Here is a 19970-nt window from a genome sequence, read left to right as displayed (position 1 = left end):
CTCTGGTACTTCTGCCCCTCTTCCTTTCCGTTGAGGACCGAGAGGGCCAGAGGTGAGTGGATGGGGCAAGTCACAGGAGGTATAAATCTGACCCTGATATTGCCGGCTTGATGGAGGAGAGGGATTCCGTTTCACAATCCCCTGCCCCCGCCCCCCACCCCCTGGCCAGTGAGTCTGCCTCAGAAACAAGGGTCTGATGAACAAAGATAGAAAAGGCCGATGGGGAGGGGGAAGGAGACAAAGACCATCAGCAACATAAAATCTTACCTCTGTAATTTGGGGTGATCTCGCTATCGAGTGAACTATGGTTATTAGCTATAAAGAAGGGAAGATGTCAACTAGCTAAAAGGAAAGAATCCACTGAGGAGTCATCTAGAATGTAGATGCCATACAAGAGACTCTACATCTATATATGGATTATATAGAATTATCTATCTATGTATCTATCTATAGAGCATATAATTATACGGTAATTATAAATCATTCTTGTCTATTCACTCATGCAAATTCCAAACCCTGGCCATGCCCTCCTGGCTACCACGTATTACGTAACGTAGTAACAGTGAGCAAAGCCAGGTGTTAGCAATGGTTATTTCAGAGACCTGGGGTGGGGGAGTAAAATATACCTACTGATCCTTCGACAGACTCCACGTTCTGCTTTTTGCTAATTCAGACTGGATTTTTCTCCATGTTATTCAAATAAGTAAGATTATATGGTATGAAGTTAATGCAATTTAAAAATATAGTGTGTCACTTCATATAAAGTATTAACAAAAACTTAAAAGTAAACTATTCTAGGTGAGATAAATGTACACCTAAAGAAGTCCTTGATTTGGAAAGGGAAGGACTGATACAAAAATGTTAACTTTTACGCATATAGAGAAAAGATGAGAAGTGACAAGATGTGATTACAATTATCCACACGACTGCTAAGAACGAGGAAATAAAGAAGAATTCAGCACTGAAAAGCCCAGCATAAGAAATGAGTGTATAAATGTGATTGATTTTCAAATACAGCACTTAGATTTAATTTTGTTACTGCTGCAACACGGTACATAGTATTTTATGGAAAAATCTCTCACACTCTTCTACTAATTTAAATTTAACTTCTATAAACCTGCTTCCACGTTAACCCACTCATAGTAGAGTAGAATTAGCAAATTAAACTCCGAGGTGGGGGGTAGGAGTGCAGAAGTAGGGGAGTCCCTCTGTTAGAGGGAAGGCCCTGAGAGCATCCAGGAGTCACTGCCCACTCGTAACAAGACCGATGCCAGAAACGTTTTAGAAAAGGCAAAAGGACTTGAGAAACCTGAGTGGTTTGAGGCCATGCACTCCAGAAGAAACCAAAGAACCAAGAACATACACACTTACACAGAAGCTCATGAAGCCAAACATAAAATGTTCTTACTGTTACTGAGGGTAGAGTGTGGGGCCTTAGAACCCCATTTTCTTAGTGCCCTCACTGATTTTCCAACCTTGCTTTTTCAGCCTGCACACATACCAAAATGAATATGGTCTGAATATGCCGTCCAAAAAAGTTTTTTTTTAAAATCCAAAGATAGTGAATTAAAAATTTTTGATGTTAAAATAAACAATTTTCGTGCTGAGTCGAAGTTGCAGTGATTTACAATTTTTCTCCCATGAAATAGCTCATCCCCCATTACGTCAGGACAAGATGACATCACTCTGATTCACTCTGAGTTACAGCAGTGTCCAAGAGCCAGAAGACAGAACGTCTGAAATCTTTCTAGGTCCAACTCTGTCCCCCAGCTGCTGATCTGCAGTTCACATTTCACAGATTTCATTCAACATAGCTTTTGTTAATATAAATATGCACACAATGGACTAGAAATTAAAAAAAAAAATTTCACTGCTTACCAGAAACACTTCACACAAAAGCAAAGCAGAGAATTGAGTCAACCATTAGTACTCTTTTAGTGGAGGAGTTTACGTATAACCTCAGCGTGAGCCATTGCACGGTTCAGTGGTTTGTACCCCTCCCCCCACACCTCCTGCCAGAAAACCCAAAAAACCCAAAAAGAAAACAAAAACAAAATGGGGGGGGCAGATTTTAAAGGGCTCATAAAAAATCTTCTGGAAAAAAATAAACCTAAAAAGGCTTCTGTAAATATATATCTATACACACCCTAGAAAATGTCTATTATTTGGCGGGATTTAGTCCATTAATCTCCTTCCCCTCTGTCGACCCGCTTCCATCCTTGGCTCACACTGAGCTTTCCAACCTTGCAGTGAAGTGGGCCAGAAGCAAAAAGGTCATCTTTCCTGTAAATGAAGTACTCAGAAACAATCTTAGGTTGTTTCTCAGAACGGTAGATCCCGATTGAGACACACAGAACGGATGAGGTTCATATGCAGAAACATTGCAAATGGCAGGAGGAGAAGGGTATCACTTGAAGACCCACAGGGTTTGGAGTCCGGCGCTGTCCTTACTAGCTGGCTAATCCTGAACAAATTCCCTGACTTCTCCCAGCCTCAATTTCAAGTATAAAATAAAGAGAATCTCAGCGCTCACTGGAGATCATAAAATCTGAGGTAACATATTCATTTATTCATTCAGGAGACAGTTATTGACACTCACCCAGTGTGTGGCCCTGTTCTAATCACCAGGGACAGAGCAACACATGAAATATATCCCCGCTTCCGTGGAACTTCTATTTCGGGGAGGGGAGGAAGGCAAGGAACAAAGTTAAGTAAGGAAACTATATATCGTGCTGAGGAAATGAATACTATGGAGAAAAATTAAGAATGGAAGGTGAGGGCTGGGGGTGGACTATGAACCATTTTAAGTTGGGAAGTCAGAGATCTCACAGTACTTTAGACAATGTCTGACACCTTCCAGAGATGATCAACACGTGTTTATGGAATGACGGCTCTAAATGGAATGTACACTTAAGGTATCCCTGACGTGAACACATACCCAGTGCTTGAGAGCTCTATAAGATTGTGGTTCCAGCACCGCATTTGATTTTCTACAGTTCTTAAAATAAAAAATCTTAGGACTCTTTTCTCTCTTGCCTATTCAGATACAGAAACTAAGGCTCGAAGAAAGCAAGGCATTTACCCATCTGGCTAATTTTCTAGTTCTAAGAGCAGATAGTCGTGGTCTTGTGGAAGAGTCTCATTTCTTGGCATTGGGTTTCCCCACAGAGTATCTGTGTTCACAAATTCATGCGATCATACCATGTTCTAGCTGAAAGACAATGGAGTAGCCTTATTTGGATGAGATAAAGTAGGCCCAGAGACATGAAATGATTTGCCCAGTTACACAGCTAGTTCTCCAGATATCACTTTAGCCCAATAAGGTTAGATGCTCCCTAGAGGAGACGCAAGGCAAGGTGGAGGGGTGGGGTGAGGGAGGGCGGCGGAGGGCTCCTACAAGCATCTGAGATTTGGAACCTTCTCACCAGCTGGTGGGGATGGGCGTATCAACAATCCACTGCCTTAAAGAAACCTGGCAACCAGTTTCCCAGGTTGCTTTGGTGAACTTGTTCAGTTCTGTACTAGAGGTCTTCGTGCCCAAGCTGGGCTTAACACCTTTGGTCTTTTTTTTTACACCTTTGGTCTTTCCAGCTGGATAACTCCTTCCAAATAATGCTCTGTCTCCTGTCTATAAGTTCAAGGTATTTCTATGTCAACTAACAACTGTATTTCTTCAAATAATATTTGCTAATAGACCATGTTGCAGGTTAAGCACATGTCATAAATATATCTTACTTTTCTTCATTTGAGCTGTATATTCAAGCAGTTCTAGCAGGCAGCACGGGACTGTGTGGTTTAGCATTGTGTTGGGGGTTAATACTTTGAAAAGAGGGGTTTCCGTGATCAAGTAGATTAAATGTTGGTTGATATGTGCTTTGGACAGTTCTCTTCTCCCCTCTCTCTTCCACAGGGGTAATGGACCTCCCAAAGAAAGAAGAATGCATCAGAACAGCTCGTTTCATTGTATTCACACGAAAAATATTATTGATTTGCTGCTAGGGAGTAGAAATAATGGATACAAACTGGTCTATGCTGGATTTGGGGAGGCATTTTTTTATACCCCAAAGAACTGTGGTGGTTTTTAAATTCATCTGTGAAAACTAATCAATAAAAAGTGGCTTTAGCCGTTGGCCAACTACAGAGGGGGAAAAAAGGAATCCTTTTCAAAACCTAAAAAAAAAAAAGCACAGTTTTAAGGATTTCACATCTGATTTAACATCTAAAAAAAACCCCCCAATGATAATACCCCACTTTGTATAGCCAGACAGCACTCCATTTTAGTAGACTTTAGTGGTCTTTATAACGATTTATGAATCACTTCATGAATTCCTGGCTGACTCATCTGGGTGACTATAGTATCTACTTATACTTCCCTTCTGTCTCACAAAAGAGACACTTGGACTCAGTTCAATCCAGATTTGTCCCCGAATGAATCACAGCACGTTACTGGGGGAACTGCAAATTGAATTCTGCTTCTGAGACAATCAAGACCAGCTTTCAGTAATGAAGAAACAGCCGCTGGGAAGTGTGGGTAATTGCAACACTGTCCATCTGGGCAGGACCGAAGCCCGCCAAGAGCTGTATGTCCGTCCGAGGATTCTGTTCCAAACTAGTCAAAGAGCTGAATCCATCTCCTGCAAGGGCTTAGAGCTTCATTCTCCTCATGAGAGGCTGGATCAATATTAACTGCAAATAATATCTCACGTTGGGCAAGACCAAGACTCAGACATGTTTGCCCGAGCCTCCACAGACCACGACAAAATTAGGGCTGTGAACTGGCTGTAGGTGAAATGATCACCAGAGTTTCTCACAGAAGACTCACACGTATATCATGATGAGTGCGGCATTGCATAAATGATAGTGTGTTCTGGAGGACACTTTCTAAACTTGGGCATAGGGGGTCAGTTCTAAGGCCAGAAAACAAAGTCACCAATGCCCCAAGGCCGAGGAGTGTGTTTTTTTTCTGGGATAGACTGAAACAGGGCGGAGAGCATTACAATCTCTCCCTCCCTGTGGGAATGAAAAGGGAGGGGAGAGGACACCCAGGATATGTCAGAGAAATGAATTATGCAGGACACATTTAACCAAGAGCTGGGATTTTTTGGAATATCTTGACTGCAGAATTGGCTGTGACTCTGTTGTTTGTCTATTTCAGAATCCGATGTGATGGGGAGAAAGGGAAGAAAAGTCTGATTCTGCCAAATCCTCTTTAAAAAAAATCACCAACCAGAAGAGAATTTATCCAGAGTGGTCTTAGACATTTGATGTCAAAAATTCTGCTATAAAAAAGAAAACCCTCTGAATGAGATCATCCTTTGGGCAGCCCGGAGCAGGTCAGAGCAAGGGGATTAACTCATGGTCCTGCGGCAAAGAGAAGACTCTCTTGTTCAGCACGGTATTAGGCATACAGTTCAGTCTGCTTTGCAACAGAGTGGATCAGATGAAAGAAAAACATTCAGAAGTGAGTGTAACGAGAAAGCCAAACAGGAATGAGGGGGAAGAGTGTTGTTTTTGTCCAAACATGGGAAAGGGAGGCACAGGTATATAAAAAAAAAAAAAAAAATGGCCCCTTCCATGTCTTTCTCATGGGCTCAAACTGTGAACACCAGCCTCTTGATGACATTGCAAGAACTTTTAGAATTAACTTCAGATGCAGTAGTCCTGCCAAGTATGGCCAGGGGCCTCTGAAAGCTACTGCCAAACGAGACCTTAAAAGTCAATATAATCCATAAATTTGAAAGAAACTAGCTGGGTGGTGGTTTGATTAGTAGTAACATGTGCTGTTTACGTGTAATTTTTTTTTTCCCTCTTCAGGATGTCAGGTTACTATGGTAGTAACCACAAAGGAATTTTCTGCACCTTCCCTTGAATACAAGCGTCAACATTTGGTTAGAGAAATGAATTGGAGGAAACCACATCTATTAAAAATTCACAATTAGAGAAGGGCTCTTGGCTCTTCTAGATGAACATCAAATCCTTGGATGTCTGCTACCATTTTGTATCTCTAGCTCCTTATCCAGTCCTACGCAAAGATAAGTATTTAATACATGTTGGTCCTTGCTGTTGAGGAATTACTCTGTTGAACAGACCACAGGTTCCATAGACTTAGCTCCCAACCTGGTGCCAGTATTTGTGTGTTTTTTTTTTTAAGATTTTATTTATTTATTTGACAGAGAGGGAGAGAGAGAGAGAGTGAGGGCAGGAACACAAGCAGGGGGAGTGGGAGAGGGAGAAGCAGGCTTCCAGCTGAGCAGGGAGCCCAACGCAGGGCTCCATCTCAGGACCCTGGGACCATGACCTGAGCCGAAGGCAGACGCTTAACAACTGAGCCACCCAGGCGCCCCTGGTGCCAGTATTTGTGTCCAGGTGGATGGTGCCTTTGCCCAATGGGAGCTAGTTAATGTCCAGTTGGATACTATATTTGCCCAGAGACCACAGTTTCTGTTTCTGAGGGGAGATAATCTTATTCAAAAGAATGATTCCAATCATTGACTCCGGGAAAGATGATTAAAACCTAGAAAACTTTCTCCTTGCAACTAAACAGAAAAGCAACCAAAGACTATTTTTCAGAGAAAGGAGCAAAAAAACTTTGTCTTGTGGTTTCTGCTCACTTCAGTGGTCTCCTCACCACCAGCAGGCAGACAGTCCTTCACTTGCAAAAAGATAATACAGTTTCTTCAGAGCCCATTCCCCCAACTGCTTCCCACCCAAGAGGGGAAAAGATAAAGTTGATTTCCAGGTCACACTAGAAAGCTTTATGGGCTTTCACTTTGGGAATTCTGTCTCCACTTGACCAGTTGTTTCAGAGAAAGCCTTAGGAAAGGAATACACTGATACATCCGAATCACATAATGGTTTAGTTTGAACTCCATGTTGCTTCATGCTAACGGACTAAAGTAGAGGTTGCAAGAAAAGGAATTCTATTTTACCTCAAGCCTTCCTTGTTATTGTCATGACTCACTTTCCTGACTGAAAATCCAAGGGGACTAAAAAAACATCATCTTGGGCTCCACATGAGGTAGATTTGTTTGGAATGTGGGAACAAAATAAAGATGGCTAATTTGGCATTCAGAGGTGAAATGAATGAGACCTCTTTAAAATGAAGAACCACTGCACTTCAAAACTAAAAATACATGGAAAATAATCTGATGTGAAGGGGTATTTGGGCCATGAGTCAAGCTGTTTGTCTGGTGGAGCGACACGCGTACGCTCACATCAGCGTCTCCTGCTTTGTCCTGAGGTGACACAGAGGACAACGTGCAGACGGAAGAGCGGCCATCCCCTGCTCAGGGTTACTGTTACCGTTCCCAGGAATCATCAAGGAATCATATCGTAGTCCTCCCTTCTGTTCACATGCGTTCATTCCACACGATGCCCAAGCGCTAAGGGGGTAAGGGCTGTAAGCATGACATGGTCTCTGCCCTCAGGGAGCTCTGGTTCTAGTGGGTTGTAAGCAAGTCAGTAAGGAGACAGCGTAATCTCGGGGACTGCTAAATCCATGAAGAGAAACAAAGCAGAGTTACGAAAGAGAGTGAGATTGGGGGGGTTGGGGGGGTTAGGGGAAGCAGTCGAGAAAGGCCTTTCTGAAGAGGTGATATTTGAGCAGACACCAGAAATGAAGGCACAAGTCATGTAAAGTTCTGGTGAAGGTGCCTTTCAGGCTTCAGGAATAGCATGTACAAACGCCCCGAGGCAAGATGAGTTGGTGTTTTCCAGGAATAGTAAGAAAACCAGTGTGGCCAGAGCAGAATAAGCAAGGAGGAGCAGCGATAAGAGTGTGACTAAGGCCAGACCACAGAGAGCCTTGTCGCCTACAAGAAGGAGTTTGGACTGGACTCCAAGCATGGTAGGGGAGGGACCCGGGCAGGAAATCCTCCGAGACTCCATTTACATTTTAAAGGGGCCCTCTTGTGGTGTGGAGCCCTGGCCTTGTGTGCGCTAATGGGATGGGGGTCAAGAGCCGGGTGTGGGGGACAGTTAGGGGCCTGCTGTGGTTGAGATGGGGGGAACAGTGGTGAACTCAGCCTGGAGAAATGAAGCTAATTGTGTTTGAAGGTAGGGCTAACGGGACTTACAGATTAATGAGATGAGAGAATGCTTGAAAGAGGAGGAATCAAAGTTGACTAGGCTTTTTAAGTTCTTAGTAGTAAGTTGAGATAGCCATGTAGGCTTAGCTCTTTATTCTCCTCCATTATCAAGAAACAGACTGGACTCTGAAAATTATGCTTATAAAAGTTTTACAGACAACACAGACATTTAAATTAGAGACAGATTAGAGACAAACCAGAGAAGACTAGAAAAGCCAGTTCAGCAGTGTCTTCTTCTTGTTGTTGTTTTTTTGCCCAATAGAGCTATTCACAGTTACTAGGTAACTAAGAAGAAAGGAGCAAATACCACCAATTTCCCTGTATGTGTGCTGAGAGGAGTAGATCACGGGGGAATATTTTTTTAAATTTTTATTTATTTATTTGAGAGAGAGAGAGAGAGAGAGAGCACAAGCAAGGGGTGGGCAGAGGGAGAAGCAGACTCCCCCGTTGAACATGAAGCCCCATGTGGGGCTCGATCCCAGGACCCTGAGATGATGACCTGAGCCAAAGGCAGCCACTTAGCTGACTGAGACACCCAGGCATCCCTGAGGGGGGCATATTTAAGAAGCTGTTAAAACAGTGAATATCTCTATAAGAAGTTTCATTCCACAGGCCAATAACCCAACTAATATCTGCCATGGAGGATAAAGCATGGCTGTGGTTACAGATCAGCATTAAAGAAGCTTAAAGACTGTGGGCTATTCTGCCCTGGAATAAACTTGGAGAGGTACTAGAAACTTTCCACAGATACAAAGAAAAAATAATAGAATAAGGGTCCCAAGCTTTTCCAATCTAAGATCCAATGTTCTAATCTCCATTTTCAAGGCTGGGACATTGGGATTTTCTGCCTCTTCTCTGCTCACAGCACAGACTTTGGGAACAATGTTCATCACATTCAGGGATTCTCAAATAAAACGTGTGTGTGTGTGTGTGTGTGTGTGTGTGTGTGTGTGTGTTGCGGGTGGATTTTGAACACCACATCTCTCAGCCCCGAATATCTGTGGAAGTCATTTTCCTACAGAGAAACTGACCCCTTCGTGGGATGCTGAGTGAGGATAACTGTTTGTTTTCCGGAAAGAAAGTGCTGCAGCCCCAAGAGAGAGGATGATGCTCACGATCACGTGGCACTGGGTGAGCGCGACATCGATGGCCTGGCAGAGGATGATGCAGACGTCAACATGCAGGCTGAAGAAATGGCTATTTGAAGCCTATGTTGGTTTTTCAGCTCTGGCTTTTCTCAGGTATTTCGATGGTCAAGATTGACAAGCTTTATTTGGGGGCCAGCACTTATTAGTTGCCCTGTAAGTCAGGTATCTTTCGGTCTGTGTGGGAAAGTGTCTGTGACACACATCAGGGAAGCGCTTAGAGCAGTGCTCACTGGGTGAGTCGTGACTACATTACAACACCCCGCAATGTGGGTACCCTCTTAATGACACCCAGGTTTCTCCGGCAGAAGATGACTGTGGCCAACTTCCTGATGATATCAGAGGTCTCTCTTCCACATGTTTGTCACCGTGTCTCTAACATGGAGGTGACTTTTTTTTTTTGACAGTGACTCTTCAAAATCCTCTAATATAGGTAACAACTACATAAAATACAAGCTTGGAATTGTAAGGGGCAAAACTGGCGTTTCCAACTGTATTAAAACAGAAAATAATACAGACCCCGTGCTGCCTCGCTGGTCTAGGATATACAAAGGACAGTCTTTGTCTCTTGAGGACCACACACACCATTTGTCTGTTCTTTGTCATGTCTTCTTCCGTTGGGCGTAGAATATGTTCTGAACTCTTGCTGGGTGGATGACATGATGGGGAGGCCTTTGGAATGTATGCCAGAGTCCCCAGGGTTCCCTTCCTGGGCAAATACACAAACCCCTGTCCTCCAGAGAAAGCTCGGTTTCCTGAAGGCAGCTTATGGGCCCCCCACCCCGCGGAGGCCGCCCCTGCTGGCACCCCCTCCTCTCAGCTCCTGTGTGCACCCGTGGCCCTTGGTCGGGTCTGACAGACTTTCAGATGTCAGGGAGATGTTTCTTCTTCTATTTCTCCTCCACTCCCCCGCTTTGGGGTCATTTTTGTGTGCCTTCCGGTGTGCCCCCACAGCCTCCTCTGACACCCCTGCATAATAGCCTAAGTTATGATGGCCTGTTGGCCACTGTCTCTCCTTAGGCTGCACACTTTGAGAGGACAGGGTTCTGTCAGTCTTGCAGACCGCTGTATCCTCAGGGTCCAGCGTATCGTCTGGTACCCAAACACCAGCTGACCAAGTGACTCAATAAATGGATGTCCCCAATGCTGGGGTATATTTTGATAAACTTTAATATTTTATGTGATGCTTGTGATTTTAGCCATTAACGCTCATCTCCTAGGAGATTAAGAAGGGAGAGGACAGAAAGATTATGTTGTGTGTGCGTGTGTGTGTGTGTAAGGTTGAAAAAAGCTGAGTGGGTGAAGATATCAATGTCCCTCTTTGCTCAGAAAGTCCCAGTGAAGGAAGGTGAGCAAAGCAGCAGGTCCAGTTTTGAGCTGTTCACATGTTATAGATGCAAATGGGAAAGGATGGTGAGTCTCAGGCTTTTGGTACTGAAGATCACAGAAGAGCAACACAGGGAACCCCCAGTGGATGAGGGCGGGGGAGTCCTAGCAATGTGTGTGTGTGTGTGTGTGTGTGTGTGTGCGCGCGCGCGCGTGTGTGTGCATGCGCGCGCGCGCGCGTGTGTGTGTGCGCGCGTGTGTGTGCGCGCGCGCGCACGTACATATGTATTAGAGCAATTACGTGTTGTAGCAAAGTACGTAGGTTGCATAAATGGCTCAAACTTTGAGAACTGGGTCCACCATTGTCCAGACCAATGAATCAGGGGGGAACCACTCTTTTCTAGGAACCTCCCACCCGCAGTGGGGGCGGGCAACGACCTCCTGTTTCCCAGGCATTCCCATACTGGTCTTTCTCCCTTGTCAAACCCTCCCTAGCACACAGCACTGTGAAACACCACACAGGCATTCTGGAGGTTATAAGGAAATTTTAGGTTCCTGCCCTCAGAGAACTAGTAATTCAGTTAGCAAGACAATATCTGGGAAATGATAAATAAATAAAACAGATGATAAGAACCAAGGGGAACTTGTCTCTGTGAGCTGTAAGATGCAAGGGGGCTTTCTGGGTTGAGAACTAATCCAAGCTCCAGGCTGGGCAATGTTTAGTCAAGAAGAGGACAATGACGGAAGGTCCTTATTGTCTTTCTAGGAAGAAAAAGATCCTGAAATAAGATGCAGATACAAACAAAGTCAGTGAGGAGGCTGGTTTGACAAGAGTTGGAGAACAGTGCAGAATTGCAAAGAAGTTAAATAGAAAACAGTTGCTATCCTTAACCCCTTAGCATCCAGAAAATCTACAACATGTTTCCAGTGCTGAATTAAAAAATGGTATCAGTGAAGACCAGCCTTGGTTACCCAAAGGCACAGAAAGACTGTGCATATATGTATATATCTAGAATCTTAGCAATGCCACATCTGATATAGATAAAAAAAAAAAAACAAAAAAAAAAAACAGCACGGCTTCCCAATACTTGATACAGACTCAAGAAACTGACATTCCTTTTTTGGTTAAGGTATTTTGTTTGACTACTTTCTCAAAAACAATTGTCCCTAACATTCTCTGCTGTTGATTCCTGTCCTAGATTGTGTACGCCTCGAGAAGGCCACATCCGTTACCTATTTTCATTCCTCTGGCTCAGAGATGGGGCTCATCGAAGCCCTTCCCAAGTCACCCCAGGTGGTCAATGCTCAAGTCTCCTTCAGCTCTGTCATACTACAGAGCACCCCATGTCTGTGGACATCTGTGGAATGGAGAGAGGCAGCTCACATGCTCTCAGCCAAGGGGAGCAACACAGATCCAGTGGACTTTTCTTGGGATTGTAAGATTTCTCCACCTCAAAAAGGGATTCACATCAATATGTTTGTTTTCTCTGCTCTAACAGACATACTATGAAACCTAATGAACTGACATTTCCAAGACGCTGGGTTCCTCTTATGGGAAGCCACTGTCGTAAAGTACTCTTGGCTCATTCAACATGACATCGTGAAACACCACTTCCCATAATAAGCTTAAATCAACATTAGGTGATGTGGTGTGGTGTGAGTAAATCACTCAAACGATGTGTCATTCAGATAATGTTTCAAAATAAAAATGGAGCCTCATCAAATTGAGAGAAGTTGCATTTACTTTATTTTATGATGGCAAGGATCAAAGAACCTGATGCTAACTGGATAGATGTGGTAGACCTTTCCTGACTTCTGACAGTGACTCAGCCCATTTTATTAACAAGCTAAAGCTAAGTAAATGATGAATCAGTGCCCGCAAAGCAGGAAAAAATGCGTTTCCCACTAAAAATCGCAAAGTGTGATAAACCTATTTCCGTTAAGAAAACTGCTGGAGTTTTTACTGGGGGATTTCCCAGGCAAACAGAGGCAAAGATATATAAACCAAAAGCGGAAGGTAAGCACATTTCCTCTTAGTGTTTTTATGCTGCACACTAATGCAAACACAGTGCAAAATTCAGGGCTGTTTCATGTCACCCTCCTCCCCAAACCTGATCGGAAGAGATAACCTTCCATCAACTTGCCCAGTCCAGTTGGGCTGGCAAAGGAATGGGCCACATATCCGGTGGGAAGAGCACAGCACAAAGCAAAGCCACATGTGTGAGAAGGTACACTTCATCACCCAGCCATATAAAGTACCGTTACCTTCCTCCCCTTCCTCCCCTCTTTACCTTCCATGATGGCCTACATTGTCCACCACTGTCATTACTTAACAACACCCTCTGGCTTCTCTACCTCAACCCCCCAGCCACGCCAAGGTTGCCTGCCTTCACTCTATGCCACATGCTAGGTGCTTCACCTGCTGCGGTTCTTTTAATCTTAATTCCCCATGGGGTGTGAGCAGAGGCTTAAATGAGTAAAGGAACACCACATTCTCTATGTGGGGCTCCTGATGAGAAGGGATGTGTCTGTCGAAGAGGAAAAGTGCAGGCAAGTCCCAACTCTGGAACATTCTGCAAAATAAATGTCCTGAGTCTTCATAAACTGTCAATGTCATGAAAGACAATGATGATGATAACTTTTTAAAAACTGGGGAACTTCATTAGATTCAGGAAGATAACAAGAAATGAGAACTGTGATCTTATTAAATCCTGGATCAAAAGAAAGGAAAGAAAAGAAAAAAAGCTAGATATAAAGAACATTATTTATACAATCGAGGAAATTTCAGTATTGACTGCATGTTAGATAATGCTTTATTGATGTTCAATTTCCGGAGCATGATAATTACATTGTGATTATGCAGGAGAATGTCCTTCTTAGGAGATCTTTCCCAAAGTAATTAGGGTTAAAGCTCAATGATATTCACAACAATCTCTTAGAGGGTTCAGAAAAAACAGGCAAGCAAACAAACAAAGAAAGAGACCAAGAGAAAGAAAGAGAAGGGAAAATATCAACAGTGGGTGAGTGTGGATGTGGGGTGGTATGAGTGTTCACTGTACTATTCTTATAGTTTTTTTTATATGTTACAAGCTTTCAAAAGAGGGAATTGAAAAAAAGTTAAAATTATAAACTAAGATAAAATGTTAAAAACAAACAAACAAACCAAAGTAGCAGGAGGACCTAAGGAACACATTCAAACAACCAGCAACCGCTGGAGCTGGGCTTCGAACATCAGGTGTTTGGGGTGGTTGTTGTTAATGCCAGTCATGGCTAAAACCTTTTTCTACCTTTATTCTTTTAAAGGCTGTGTGCAAAAAGAAGACACACAGATTGCTTTTTCTTGTATTCCTGTAAACAGAGTACTAATGAGAATTAATAATAAGATGGGATGAAGAAGAGGTCTCAAGTGATGGTTTCTTAGCTTCCTGATCTTGTGGAGTATGATTCTCAGCCAGGCAGAAGGAAATGAGAGGCTGATTAGCCCATGGCTAATATCACTTAAAACCTGACTGGGAAGTTAATAAAATGCTAAAATGAATAAGCTCATCTCAACCTTTAGAAATACATCAGATCACTGGCAGGACTGTCCGCCCCCAGTGTCCGTGAACTTAACAGATGGTTACCACTTGCCCCGCCCTACTAATGGAGCCTGGGGGAGGAGGCTAGGAGCTGTTTGCACTTGACCACATAGGCAGAATGGTTAAGAGCAGTCCAATATCTTCTGATCCATATTTCTGATTGACTATTAGACACATGCACATGGATGTTTTACAGCTGCCTAAAACCCCAACCCTGAAGTCCATTTACTACCATTCTTTCTCTCCTACTCTTCCTCCTACTAAACACTCCCTTTGCTTCTGTTAATTGACACACTTTTCGAAAACATCTGTGTCTAGAGGTGTAAACTGCAAATGAATTTGGCCCTTCCCTTTTACTCCATAAATACATTAATAATTAGCAATTCTAAATAACAGCCCTTGGATAAAGTCTCCATCTTTCCCACTTCACCTTAGTTCAGGTCCTCATACTACTCACAAGGACTCCTACAATAACCTCTTTCTTGTTTTCTCTACCTCCTGTCCCTGCTCCCAGCCGTGATGACTGCCATCTTGTCACCTGAGTCCCTTCTCTATGATGACAGTCTGATGTGTCTCTCTCCTCATAAATGGGCTATATGGTTCCATATATGGAGCCACAAATGGTTTTTTGCTTTCAGTAAGAGGTAAATCCCTTGGCATAAAATATATTGTTCCACATAAAGCCAACCCCCTCTTACCTGACTTCATCAGTCCTGTCCACTCTGGATGATGGCACCTGAGCTTACTGGGACTTCCTTCCATGTGTGTCTTTGTCCCTCTCATGTCTCGCATGTGTTCCTCTGGCTGCCTTGGGTGCTGCTCCCCATTTATCCATCTGGGAAGTCTTAATCTTCCTTCCACGCCTAGATCACCCTTTCTTCCCCTCCCTCCCTGAGGCAGAATTAGGGACGTCCTCTCTGGGCTCCTGTGGCATCTAGATTACATCATTTATCCAAACAGCATTACTATACGTTGTATGTCTGTCCTCACCCACTAAATCCTAAGGGAAGCACCATGTTTTAATAATCTTGGCATCTCCAGCACCCGGAACAGTGTCTGACACATAGTACTCAACAGATTTATTAAATGAACAGATGTATTAGTAAGTGAAGAGGAGACATAAGTAAAAAAAAAAAAAAAAACTATACGGTTTATCAAACTTAAAAACACATATTTAAAAACTTATAGATAAGGCCGACACCAATGAAACCACAGATCGCTGGTTGCAATTCAAGACTGAAATCCTTCGCTACCGCTGCCCATTCGAGCCATTCTTATGTCCCAGGACTCTAGGATAGCACAGGGGTCCCCACAAGAACGTTTTTTTCCTGTAGGTGTCTGGGAGTAACCCCTACATAGGTCAGCTTAAGCCTGCTGACACGTGGGGAGAACAAGAGGGGCCACAGGCTGTCCACATTATTGGAAGGTTGGGCAGTCCAAAGACAGACGGAAATGTCCAGATTTAAAACTTTTCTCCCCAAAACTCTTTATGAGGGTGGTATCAACACAGAGTATTCAGTGACCAGCCCCTTGCTGGTCACCCACCTAAAATCCTGTGCCCTTTTATGCTACACTCCCAAGCTAATCCTGATCTCTGTGCCGAAGGCGCCATCTTGCCTCTGGAAAGCTGTTCCGCCTGTGGGGACATCGCCTTAGAGCCGAGTCACCAAAACAAACTGAGCGGAAGTGGGGAAGACGGGAATGGCAACCAGCCCCTTCAACTGGCAACCGCCAGTTCTCGGCTTCTCCCGTGAAAAGTAAGACAGATAATGAGATATTTGATCCACATGCTTTGTGTGTGCACTTTCAATATGTCACCTTTGGAGAACTCAACCCAACCGATGGATTATTAGTAAAATTCAGCAACCATCCAGGCCCTTCTCTGTGCCGGGAAGCTGAGCGGCGACACCCAGTAGAAGAGAGACAGGTGGCCTTACCTCTCGGCTCCCGCGTCCACAGCTGCGAGCGGAGGTAACTGGGAGGCAGGGTTGTGGGGGCTCCCCTGCACACTCTGGCCCGGGGAAGGGTGGCCGACGGCATGCGGGGCTGGCATGGGCCCAGCAGCTGTTCCGCTTCGGCTTGAATGACTGTTGCCGAAGATGGAGGCTGGAATCAAGGAAGAACAAGCGTCAGACCGCACGTGCTTTCCATACAGGGGGCTGACAGCAAGCGTGTTTGAGGGGCTCGTCTGCGGTTCTCCCGGTGGCTTTGCGGGAGCAGTGCTCCGCTCACTGGACACACACAGCTTTCGTTTTCAGGGGGACAGGTTCCCAGGCTCATGTGCCTTTCCTGCTGCTCGCTCCCGCTGATGCTTGCGGGTTGGCTCGCTCCCTGCCTGGACCCTGTACTGTGTCAATCGTGTCACGCCTGTGTCTGGGTGAAGGTCTCTGGGTTTGCACTGCTCAGTCCCGGGGGGACGAGAGGTAACAGTAAATATTTGGTCTGCTGACCCCGAAGGGCCGAACACAGGCCGTTTGCCCCTTCTCCTGGCTGCAGCAAGCCTCCGCGGGCCAGGCTGGCGCTCTCTCTGTCACTGCTAAACCAGGGCAATGAGAATACCGTCTCCTGTCCTAGCACCAGTGTAGGATCCGACACGCTCTTAACCTCAGAGTCTAACTGAGCCCGGGCATTTCCCTGATGGTGTGATTCATGGACACACTCAGTCTCCATCAATGGTGAGTCCGTGCCCAGCCCCACAAAACCTGAAAAGGGGCCTCAAACAAAGCTCTGGATCCCCCCCCCAACACACACACTGTTGTCTATTACAACACAGAGAGTGAGTTACAGCCTCATTCGCAGGGGCAGCCTAGCCTTTGAGAACCGTATGTGACCTCAAACTTAAATATGTGCCCATTTAGATGAGCTAATTGGTACGATGTCACAAAAGAGATGGGGCTTGTCACTTTCAGAGTCTATCACTATCAGAGAGGCTCTCAGTGTCTGGGACCCACTCAGCACACATCTCATTATGCTGCAATCACACCAGCATCATTACGCTGACTCCCTTCAACTTCCTTCTCTGTACAAAGCGACGCAGAGCTTTATACCCATCTCTGCTCTTTTTGAACTTACTCTACTGATGTCAAAGAATAAATGGATCTAAAAAAAAAAAAAAAAAAGGAATCAGGTTCAGGATTAAGAAGAAGAAGCCACATAATCAAAGAGATTTGAGGGTTTAAAAGTTCAGGGAGCGCTACTTTTAGACCAGTACCACTCTCTCCAACCTCTCCCGGAGAGCACGAATACCCCACATGACCCAGCCCCCAAAAGCTTCATCCGATGGAACAAGAGTTCAAGTACTTAAAGGAACATGTGAGGAAGCTGAATTACCATCTTCCCGCTCAAAAGCTACTGACAAGAGTGTGATCTGATGTGAAGGGTTTATTTCTGGTAAGTCAGCACGGTGTCAGGTTAACTCCTGTCCTCAGAAGCCTGCATCCTCCACAGCCCTCCAAGACCTGAAGAGGTGGTGAGACTAGAAAGTGCTTACTTGCTCAAAAAGGCACTGCGGGCCTTCGGTTGTGCGTCAGCCTCCAGAAAAGTTGCACGTTTGCAAACTCGCTAGAGTCACCTTATGAATCACTACCCTCATTTATGCTCAGCACACTCAGGCAACCACAATTCTGCTTGTATTCCAAATAATAATTTTACCCAGGGGAGAAGGCTATTTGGATTGACTGCAGCAACAGCTTCAATGCTGGTGTTTGTCAGCGTGGAGCTTGGTGTTTTATACACTATTCCAAAAACTAATGGAATAATAAGAGGTCACAGAGACACTGTGGAAACACGGCTCAGTTTTTTTTTCTGCCTTATTGTAGAAACGGGAGCTCTCTTATTTATTCCGTTGTAGTTGCAGAATGCGCCCCTCACTTGCTATCCCCTGGAGGTATTTTTGCATGTATGTGTATGTGTTCATCACAAGGGACCACGGCCCCTGCTGTTCCCAACCCTGTGGGCAATGGGGACTCTTGGTATGCTCACTCTATGCTCTACTCTGTGGTTCAACAGAAAATGTGGTGCTTCCCAGAGGGCTCCATGAGCTGTATCAGCTACATTTTTGCATTAGCTGCAATGAAATACCAGGTTGAGAAATTTGGCATTGTTTGCAGCCTGCCACACACTGACAGGCTGAAAGTCTGAAAGGACTGGTTAAGGGCCTCTCCTTCATCCCATCTAATAGCCAGGACCAACCATCTGCCATCCCTCCATCCATCCATCCATCCATCCATCCATCCATCTGTCCTCCAACCATTATTTTTTTAACCCAGGATTTATTAAGTGCCCACTACATGCCAGGCACTCTGTGGCATGTGGGTCCCTGCCCTTGAGGACGGTGCAATTTAGTGAGGGGAACAGGTCTCTAGACATTAATTCTACCCCAATACTGAGACCTGCCAGTAGACATCATCAACTGGTGTTCTAAGTGCTCTAACACACTTCTATCCGTGGCCCCACACTGTGCCCTCAGATCTGGCCAAGTCAGACAACTGGTCACTCCTCAACCATATCACAGCAACTGATGCTACCGTGCTTTCGATTGTAATGTCCCCTACCTTCCTCTACTTTAATACTTTTGCTCTGTCCTCAGTCACCTGTGTTCCTCCGAATCCTCTCTCAGCAGCCAACTATTCCACAAATATTTATGGAGCACGTACTATGTGGCAGACACTGGGCGAGGTCCCGGGATAGACTAGGGAACAAGACGCCCTTGGTGCCTACTCTCTCTGACAGCATCATTCATGTTTGTTGGAGTAAACAAGGACGGACACAATCTAAATGTCAATGGAGTCCATCTTGGGCCCAATGAGTAGGACAGGAACAGAAAGTAACTTTTATCTACCAAATCCTGTTCCTTATTGGTCAAAGATCGCCCTACCTAGGGTGTTACTTCTCCCACACAAGTAGGCGCGTGTAGCAGAGTGGCTAAAGTTCTCGCAGATGCCCAGCACCAGGGCATCAGAGAAGCCTGAGGGCAGAAAGCCAGATATTCGTGGTACAGTTGAGGGGAGGTGCTTCTGAGTTATACTTGGTGCCATATATAAGAGTTGCCATCGCAATGGCTGCCTGTAGGACTAGGTGGTGGAGAGGATATGAGGTGGATGATACAGGGCAGAAGTCTCCGGAACCTGCCTTCCAGCTGTGCTGAGGTCAAGCGTTGACTGACCAACAGTCAAACACACATCAGCAGCCCTTTCTTCCACTGCTAAAGCTGGTGAATGGCATTGAAACCAGCAGCGACCCTTTGACTGGGGACCCCTTGAGAATAAGAAAGGGAGGGCGTTAGGGTTCAATTTAAAGTCTGAATTTGTAAAGTATACAGAATAGTTTCTTATGTCAGTTGAAAGAAATCAAAGCAAAGCCCATGACTTGCCTCTATTTCCTAAGAGATGGGATGAGAAGTATGGGACAAGACCTCTCCTGGTGAGGTCCCCTAGCAGAAGCTGATTGTTCAGCAGGTTGCATGCAGTCCTGGGCAAGACTGCTGCTTGCGGATGTTGCCTGTAGCTACTACAATGACCAGAGATTTCGAGGAAATAAAAACAGAGCATGGTGTCCCAACATTCATCCAACCCCATGTCACATACCCTTCTGCTGTAATGGACAAAAGTCTGGGATGAGAGAACCGGGGCTTGGTAGGAATGCCCTTGGCCACTACCTGGGATCCACATTTCTCAGTGATTGCCCCTGTGGCCCAGGAAATGCCTCTCCTACCTACACTGACTTCTAGGAATTTCCAGCTGTATCAGTCATACATCCAGGATTCCAACTTCGTGTAGTCTAAGAATATCCATTCAATCATTCATTCATTCAAACACGATTTTCCAGCCCCTACT

General features: G+C 44.8%; 1 protein-coding gene across 2 annotated transcripts in view; it reads right to left on the bottom strand.

Annotated features, from left to right (window-relative positions):
- GLIS3 (GLIS family zinc finger 3) overlaps positions 1-19970 on the bottom strand; it is a 437565-nt gene that overhangs the window by 26951 nt on the left and 390644 nt on the right. For both annotated transcript variants that reach the window (XM_088018913.1, XM_028117293.2), the window contains one exon: positions 16074-16242. In XM_088018913.1, the coding sequence (XP_087875039.1) occupies positions 16074-16242 (169 nt within the window). The remainder of the gene's footprint in view (positions 1-16073; positions 16243-19970) is intronic.

This window comes from Eumetopias jubatus, unplaced genomic scaffold (genome assembly GCF_037043125.1).
Source record: "Eumetopias jubatus isolate StellerSeaLion01/CBP00866 unplaced genomic scaffold, mEumJub1_p1.0 scaffold_15, whole genome shotgun sequence".
In the NCBI taxonomy this organism is placed as follows: domain Eukaryota; kingdom Metazoa; phylum Chordata; class Mammalia; order Carnivora; family Otariidae; genus Eumetopias; species Eumetopias jubatus.
The sequence above is the reverse complement of the archived record's forward strand: the minus strand, read 5'-3'. Positions and strand labels throughout refer to the sequence as shown.